Here is a 9,547-nt window from a genome sequence, read left to right on the forward strand (position 1 = left end):
TTATATTTCACTGTATTGTAGTTATATGAACTAAAATAAAAATGACCTTTTCTCTCCTGTCTAGTATTGAGCATGGACATTCACATTATTTATATGCTTAAGCAATTATTCCTTATCAGGCAGCTTTTTACACGTTGATGTTTATGTAACACATTTAAAATTTTTTTAAACAATATCTAATTCAAGTGTCATGTTGGAAAATCATATTTAAAAATGAATCAAGTTTACCATATTGAATCAAGTTCTATCATAAACAACAATTGGGCAGGGAGGAAACTTCTTTATATCTCTGAGCTCAGTTGTCCAAGACTTGATTGTAAACATTCCCTTCAGTGCCTCCACTGAGAGTCCTTTGACCTTTCCTTCGTTCTTATCAGTACTTTTGGGAACAAAGACCCATTCTTTGAGCGGCAACTGTTGTTTGAGTCACCTCTGAGTGGGAGATGAGAGAGCTCAGTTCTAGGACCTCAGGTCTAGACTGTGGAAAAAAAAGAAAAAGAATTCCTGACTTGGTATTAGTGACTGACATCCTAATTTATGGCCTGAGCTTATGGTTCCTGGTGATGCAAAGCCCTAACCCAGAGTTGGATGACATTGCCTTCACTCATGTCATCTTTTTTGTAAAGAGAGGCATGACAATTTGAGGCATGACAGGAGCTCAGGTTAGAAGGGCTTTTGGGGACAAGGACATCTCACTGAGCCCTTGTTTTCTATTTAACACATTTTGCTCAACACCCTTATTCTCTGACCACATTGTTGGCACATGTTTTTCCTCTATGACAATGTCAAGACAGAAAGGAAGTAGGTGACCTTCTCAAAGACCATAAGCCAATACATGTAGGCCCGTGCCTGCTTGATTCCAAAGCTTATCTTGGAAATTTCTCAGAAACCTTTCTGGAACATTTCGTAGACTGCACATTGGTTCTGTAGGTTTACATCTAAGACCAACCTCAGACAGACATCTTAGACCAAAAATGCTCTCTATAATTATAACTCGCTCTCAGATCATCTGAACTGCTGTGGGAGCATTCTTTGAAAAATACACATCAGGAGGAGGATACCAAACATGTCTTGGTGAGCATGGAATTCAAGTTTGGGTCTAGAAGCATGTATCAGCCTGAACATGCATCTGAGCCTTCACTGGGCTTTCTCACTGATAAATTAGTTTTTAAAAATTCTCTAGAAAAAAATATAGGCCACAGTATAAGCTAGAATACTTCACGATACTGGGTGAAGTAAAAAAAAAGGCATGGCCTATTCTTCTTTCCTCCTCTCAGGCAAACTTGGAGGTGAATTCTAACCTGATTCTGTGGGTGTGAACGTAACCAGATAACATATCTCGCTGGGCCTAAACTTCCTTACTGAGTAATAAAGGGGGGAGATAATATTTCAGGTATTTACCAGGTCAATCACTAAGACCTGGGGTGAAGGGAGACATTGCCACAGTTGTCCATGTCCCAACATATTGTGAGTCAAGGAGACTTCAGTCAGGGTGGCACACGGAACCTGTGACCAGCCTTGGTTGCATGGTTTCTGGGACCCTGTGTCAAAATAAAAATGCAAAACCACTTGCTCAAAATGATTAAGCATGTGAAGACACTGCTACAAGATATTAAACTAAGTGTGAGACTTCTTGAGGCTGTGGCTGTGTGTGACTGGATGTCCATATAACCAGAAAGCTCAGTGTTCCCACGGTGTGTTTCCGACTTTTTAGGGTAGGATGGGGTAGGAATGGGGTGCCAGCTAGCCCTCTAGGAGGCAGGACACCTCAGGAATAATGAGATTCTTTTCCAAGAAAGTGACCAGCAGAGAACAGTGGCTAGGTAGACACACAATAGGTCTCTACAGCTTCCTGGCCTTAGCTTTTGAAAGTGGTGCAGACATAACCTTGTAGGCTTCATGCTTTTAAATGGTCCAGAGAACAGTGGAGCGGGGGAACCTGCATGCTGACTGACACCCTCTTAGGTGCGGTGCCATGGGACCGGCAGGAGGAACTGAGCCTGGTGGCAGGAACCCTTTGGGGGCAGACAACTCCTCCTCCCTCTGAGAAACAAGGTGCAGGCGTGGGAAGGCATACTTGCTCACTGATGGGTGGTGAACTGGGGATGGGGAAATGTGAGCCCTAAACAAGGCTCAGCCTACAGGGCGACTCTCTGTGAGAAGTTTCCACTACAGTCAGACCATCAGACTGTTCCCTGTGAAGTGCCAGTGCAGCCTTGGGCTCAGCAGGACCTAGAAGTCAGCAAGCCAGCATCCTCTTCAAGGCTCCCAGCTTCCCCAATCCAGAGGCGGGGGTGGGGGGGTGATGGAACTCCACCCAATCAGAAAGTGGGGACCATTTCTGGAGCAACTCTCATGCCACTTCCTGCCACCTAGTCAAATGCATGGTTTTGAGTAACCCAGCAAGAGGCTAGAATGAGAAAATGAAAGCCAACCCCAAAGTATAGACATCAACAGTCAGGAGAGCAAGTAGATAGAAGTAGGGTCACTTAAAGAAGCAGGACAGACGGTCAGTGAGATTTATGGGGCATGATGTGATGGAATCCCAAAGCAAGAAACAAAATGTATCCCACAGATCAGTCACAGTCTCTGCCCATTGTCCTGTGTAGACAGTTTGGCAGGGTCAGTGGACCTGCCCCACGCCCTCCTGGATCCCTCCCCTTCGCCTCATCTCACCTAACTCCTAACACACAACAGAATCTGGCAAACTTCCTAGATCTGGACAGGACCGATAACAAGATAGAGTCATTTTGAAGGGGTGCAGGAAGAGAAAGAGAGGATTGCTTTATAATAGAACTGGAATTGTCTTTAAAAACAACAGTTGAGGGCTGGAGCGATAGCACAGCGGGTAGGGGTGGGGCGTTTGCCTTGCCCGTGGCCTACCCGGGTTCGATTCCCAGCATCCCATGTGGTTCTTTGAGTACCACCAAGGGTAATTCCTGAGTGCAGAGCCAGGAGTAACCCCTGTGCATCGCCGGGTGTGACCCAAAAAGAAAAAAAAACAGTTGAAACCCACCAGTTTCAAAAGCAGAGAGCACAGCCACAGCGAGACAGAGAAAGACTGCAATAGAAACTCTCCTGCCTGAAATATTACTCCAAATCTGTGTCTCATCAGCACTGCTGCAGAATATCCCCACATCTGTGAGAAAACTAAAGGACAGACACACACCTCAGCTCCCTGCTACCCCTTAGCTGCCTCCATGATACCCCCATGACCTCAGGTTGGCACATTCTGCCTCAGAACAAACACAACATGTACATCACTGCTCAAAATTTAACTAATAGATCAGACCTATAAGTCCTTGAACTTCCTAATATCTGTTTCACCATTTAATTCACTTTTTTCACCCTGACTTTGAGTTTCCACTGAAAACTCATTCTGTCTCCTTAAAGGGGTAGCGAAGAAAGATTATTGCAAGATGACCTTGTGCCTGAACACTTTGGCTCTGCCCTCATTTGCCTATCTAGAAAAGATAAAGAACAAAGTATCTTCAGCAAGCTTGTATCTCGGAGGCTCAAATTTATTTCAACACTAATATGGGCGGGGAAGAGGCAGAATGTTGGGTCACACTCATCAGTGCTTAGGTCTTATACTGGGATCTCAGGAATCCCTCTTGGCAGTGTTTGGCGACCATGTATGGTTCTGGGAATCAAACCAAGGTTGGCCCTGTGCAAGACAAGTGCCTTAAACCCTATATTATCTCTCTGACCCTTACCACTGTTTTAAGAAAATAAACAATTCGTTGAAATATAGGCCCATCCTATGTATCTCTCAAATACTTCCTTTTGACCTACTTCACCCAAATCATACCAAATAAAAGACAATTAGCCTTCTTAGCCACGGCCACATCAACTGTTGATATATATCAGATATTTCAAATGTTAAATACATAATAGTGCTCTATGATCATTCCAAGGAATGTGTACCTCCTCTTCTGGAGAGAATTCATATTGCTTGACCTGAGCCAGGTTTCTAAACATCAGCACCACTGATACTTTGGGTTCGATAATTCTCTGCAGTGAGGACTGTACTGTACAGAGTAACTATCTCCCTGGTTTCTCCCAGTAACACCCCTACCACCACTATGACAAACAAATGTCTCCAGAAGAACAAAAATGGACTTTATCTCTTTAGAAGCAAAAATGCTCAACCAAGTGATGCAACTGTGCCCTGGGGTGAAAGGAGAAGGGATCATCTGTGGTGTTAATTAAAACAGCCAAGAAAACCCATCCAGGATTTAAATTTATCTCTACACACTGCTATTTAATTTATCTCTGCTATTAAATTTCTCTCTTATCTCTTTTCTATTCTTTTTCTTTCTTTTTTTTCTTTTGTTTTTGTTTTTGTTTTTGTGGACCACACCTACCTAGCTATGCTCAGGGCTTACTTCTAGTTCTAGACTTAGAGATCACTCTTGGTGGGCTCAGAGACCATATATGGTGCTGAAGATAGAACTTGGGTCAGCCACGGGCAAAGCAAGCACCCTTCTTGCTATCCTATCACTATGGCCCCTTCCTTATTTTTCTTAACAAATCTAGATTTCTATGTTTGCATGGCATTGCATGAGGGTAATAGAAGGTCCTCTTTGAAAGTGAACAAATACTAACAAATTTTCCATGGAACAAAGGAGGTTTTATCATCAGTGGGGAAAACCAAGAGATGATCTGTAAATGTTTGCCTGAGTGTGTATACCAGCCCTGACACCTCCCTTCTAGGGAAGGCTAGAATATAATTGTGGTTCAGTTCTTGGAAACCCGGTTAATGGTGCCACAGCCCATTTGGAGATGGGCTAGATGAAGAAGGCAGCATTGTTCAGCCACGATACCCAGAAGATTACTGGCTCAGTGTGCTTAGCTGGAAAGTTGCATACACTAAACAGCTAAATGTCTAATAACGTGGCTTTTGTGAGTTTGCCCATAAGGAGAAAGAACCTTTGGTCTGACTACTCTATCCACCAGAGTGATACAGCATCCCTCAGTGGGATCTACACTGGTAGAATGTGGGTCTGGGGACAGTGTGAAGAGAAGGCGAGGCAATACCTCGGAAAAGGTCAGGTACTTCGATCATTAGATCTGTGACTCCTTTTTGTTCTCCCTTGTCAGCACTGGCCTCTGACCTCAGCAGGAGAATGACTGTGCAGCTACCTGGAGGCACGTGTGTACTGAGAGAATCTAACATCACCATGAGCCCCGTAGCTTTCTGCTCTGCTTATCAATCCATTAAAAGGGGTTGGGCCAATTACTACTGTGAGTTAGAGGGAAAACTGAAATGAAGTCATGGGCATTGTGTTCACTTTTCATTTACTTTATTTACTGACCTGCCTTGCTTAGTCTTCACAAACCTGTGAGGAAAGCTTTGCCAGTTTAGACAGATGAGGAAATTTGAATCTTAGAGAGCTGGCGATTGAAATCCAGCTTCTTGGACTCCAGTTGCATTTTTCTTCTAACCATATCTCCATGCCTTTCACTCATCTATATTCTACCTAGAAACATTCTCTGACTCATGCTTAGAGAAGAGTAAGTAGTATGAGTTTGAAAATATTTGAAAAGCTCTTGGTCTCAAATATGTTGGTAATTCAACCAGGAAATGTTTTTCAAGGATTATGGGAGAAATTGGTGGCCTCAGAGGCTGTAACATATGTCAAGCATGGTTTCATGCTTAAGGGATGCATTATCAGAGCAGAGAGGGTCTTTGGGAATGGTCTGTCCAAATGCCTTGTTTTGCAGATTTGAATACTGAGGACACAAGGGAGATAAAGAGCTATCCAGGAGGGTACTGTAGAAATGGAAAGAAGAGGGGACATACTGAACCATAATAAGGGGTACAGTAAGAGTATATCAGACTTAAGGTCCATGGTAGTGGTAGAAGGTGAAAAGATGATTTGTTTCTGAAGAACTGAACTGGGACAGTCAAGCAACTGGACAATACACATGAGGACATCAAAGCCTGACAAGAGAAGCCATGTCTCAGGATCTTTCCAATAAGATCTTTGAGTGGAAATCCTGGCAAGAAGACCCAGACACCCATGGCAGGACTGTGCCAAGCTCCACAATTTAATTAGAAACTCAGACAAAGGTGGTGAAGATCTTTAGTTCATATAAAATTAAGGAACACAGGCATGAAAAAACAACAGGTAAAATAGCCAAAATATCTGAAACTAACATGAAATTTATCGAGGATCAGTGAATTTATGGTTTGTATTTGGAATTACATGCCTACAGGATGAAAAATCACCCTATTATTGTTAATGACTCTCCCTTTAAAAATTTAATAATGATCATACACAGGGGTCATTGTGTGTCAGTTGCTTCCTGAAGCTTTACAATAATTGTCTCTGTCTAAAGAGCTGAAGAACAAGGACCAGGGAAACTAAATCAACTTGCCTAATGTTCTACATGCTCTAATGTGACTGAAAAATACCAATGAGTAAAGAACTGGGAAGACCTGACTTACTCACACTGGTGTCATAGATCTTTCCCATTTGTAAAAATAAGTCAGTATGAATTTCTGGGTCCTACAAAGGAAGAAGCAGTGTGGGAGGTTATTAAAAATCTAAAATTTCTTTTCCAAGTTAGCTTCACTCTGGTGTCTACTTTCCTCCCCTTCTAGGTCACGCCCTCTGTTTCCAGTATATTTCAGTCCTGGGAAGATACCCACTAGATCAAGGTCAACCTATTTAGCTATCTCAGCTTAAACTCACTAGTTTCCTGGGTAAGAAAGTGAGCAAATTCTCATGTGAATTTTGATAAGTGCGAAAGTATAATCATATACTTTTCTTATATAGCAGCTGACACCCAAAATTACACAACAAACTGATTTGGTATGAGCCTGTCAGGACAGGGTACAAAACACAAGACCAAGTGTTTTATCTATCTATTTCTCACCATTCTACCTCATCACAGAAAGGATTTAGGATGGTGTCCCAGGTCTATTGTGTTCACAGTTTTGTCTCTTTGAAAGTTCCACATCAACAATGTACATTATATAAAAACAGGCCAATTCTGTCAAGACAACTGCGTAACTAACTGGGGAAAATAGATTATTTCTGCCTAAGCAGATGAATGTAATATATGGTTATCTACAATGTAATTTTGGTTTGCTACCCTGTAATTTATGTTGTATATTGCCTACCAACAACTCTATAATCAAGCTGACTTTGTCCCAGAGAGAGGGGTCATAAAATGATTCCATTTCTATTGCCTTTCTTTACTTAAATTCCCATCACGATTTCTCAAAAGAGGTTCAAAGTTTAATGTAGCTCAAGGTTATGGAATTTCTTTGAAAAGAACATCTTAAGCCTCACATTCATTTGAGAAAAGCTTTGATATTTAAACCTTGTTTGTTTCCTTGTCTCTCCCCTTCTCCCTTCCTCTTCTTTCTCACTATATCCCACGCCCAGGCTTACAAGCTTACAACACTAGGAGCCTAGGTTACTTACCTGCCATCTCCCTACTGAGTATCCCTGCCTCCAGGTTCCTCCCCCTCCAATTCTTCCTGCTGATTTCCCAGAAGCTTCTGGTTTAACTCTTTAAAGGTGTAAAGTCAGCTCTGATTTCTTTGTTTGGAAGACTCCCTTACTCTCCTTTGTGATCTGATCTCACTCTATACATCCAACTTTATCAGCATCTTCTGGTTTCATGTGTTTTCCTCTACAGTCCTTGCTGGGCATAAAGCTCTCCTCTTAATTTCCACGAAAGGACAGTACTTAAGCTCAGCTCCTGGTGTCAGTGTCTGTATTTCCCCACTTTTAGCACAAAACACCTTCTCTCCAATTCTCCAATTACTTTTGTTTCACTCTTCTCTTAAACTCTTCAAGTATCTTGTCTGTGAAACATCCTCTAGCTACAGCTCCCCTTCCTGGACTTACTTATTCACTAACTACTTCCACTGGGTGGCCTCCCATGAAGATATAACAACCAGAGATCAATGGAAAAAACAAGCACCATCCTGTCCCCTGTGGGTGCAGAGAGTAAAAACAACATGCCCTATAAGTGGCTGCTCGTGCCTCAAGCTGCCTCCACTTTCCAGATTAGCAGTTCATTTCAAATGGGTGTTAGCCAAGTTCCTATCAGGTGCAGATTTATCTTCTGAGGATTGCTGTCCCTCTACCAATTCTACATTAATTTCTTTTTCAATGTATATTTAAAAACTAGTTTTCCAGCTCTGGGGATAACTTCTTTGTTACACGTGTCACATGCCTCCTTGAAAATTTAAGTCTACATGAAAGTCAGAATACAAAACACTCCTTCAATATTATGTCTCCAAACCCAAAAAGCCATAACACTCTCATTACTATGACTTTTAGGAACCAAAATTTTGCAACTTATCCTTTTTATAGCTCAGAGCAATTTGCTACTTTTATCCTTTTGGTCACTTCTGCTCGACTTTTAATTGATAATTATCACATTGATAAAAGAACATTGGAAAACCATCTAATTTGCCCAATACACAACAAAGACACAATAAAATTTCAATGAATAGAACATGCTTATGGCTATCCTTGAAATTAAATAGCAACATACAAGGAAATGGTGGAGGACTAAGATTTATTGTGTTCAGACTCTGAATGTTAAACTCTGGTAGGATCTAAAATGAGCTTTTCTTCTGTAAGACCTTCATATTTGAACCTACCATCGACAGAGCCGTCAGCATCAACCTATTTGTACACACATTTCTTTAAAAGCAGTTCACTTTCTTGTAATAATTTCCACCCACTCCCTTTGAACTAGCAAAGTATTCCAGGATTTCAGTATCTCTGAGATGCAGTAAGATCACTGTCTTAGCTGTTGTTTAAAAAAAAAATAAGAAGAAAAAGAAGAAGTATCAGAGGAGGAAAATCTTACCTCAGCTTCTGACTGGCAGGGACAGTTATTTTATTAAGCTTGTCCATTCTTTTGGGAAATTATAAGAGCCACAGAGAATCTCCGGGTGGTAATATCAGCAGGCGCTGCCCATCCAGGGAAGCAGCATGGTGAACCTTTGATCTCAGGAGTCCTGAGCGCTTGAATCTGATTTTTGAGAGCAGGCTGCGAGCAAACCTCCCTGCAGTGGGGAGAAGAAGTAAAACTTGCTGGAGCACATAGTCAAGTTTCATGTTTCTACATAGTCATGTGATCTGGGTAGCCAGCCAGCTGGGCCGATGACTCCACGTTGGGTAAACTTTAATCAAGAAATCTATTGGACATGCAAATTTCTTTCCAGCTTCTTTCTTTTATAACCTGGTTTATAACCAGGTCAGGACATACTTGTAGCCGTCACGTTTTCCTGTCTTCCCCACACTGCTCCTGTTTTCAGTGGTGTCATACTGTCCCTAGCATCTTCCTGGGCTCAGGAAAAGCAGAACAACCAATTCCATGGCAAGGTCTCTTTGGAACTTTCTGCTCATTTGCACAAAATCACGGCTAAGCTTTTCCACAAGAACCGTGATTTGAAATGGCATTGTTGTATTATTTCCTCCTTTCTCACCCCAAATAGTCCCCAGTAAATGTCAGGGTGCCAGTGCCATGGTGCAAACCAGCAGTTTGCTTCAGAAACTTCAGAAAGAGT

At 42.0% G+C, this 9,547-nt stretch overlaps 1 protein-coding gene across 1 annotated transcript in view; it reads right to left on the bottom strand.

The window, feature by feature from the left end:
* The window catches only part of BLNK (B cell linker), a 71,313-nt gene extending 62,265 nt beyond the window's left edge, over window positions 1-9,048 (bottom strand). The window contains exon 1 of the mRNA XM_056120721.1: window positions 8,845-9,048. Coding sequence (XP_055976696.1) covers window positions 8,845-8,891 — 47 coding nt within the window. The 5' untranslated portion in view covers window positions 8,892-9,048. The remainder of the gene's footprint in view (window positions 1-8,844) is intronic.
* Between the last annotated feature and the right edge of the window lie 499 nt (window positions 9,049-9,547).

This window comes from Sorex fumeus, unplaced genomic scaffold (genome assembly GCF_029834395.1).
Source record: "Sorex fumeus unplaced genomic scaffold, SorFum_2.1 ptg000043l, whole genome shotgun sequence".
In the NCBI taxonomy this organism is placed as follows: domain Eukaryota; kingdom Metazoa; phylum Chordata; class Mammalia; order Eulipotyphla; family Soricidae; genus Sorex; species Sorex fumeus.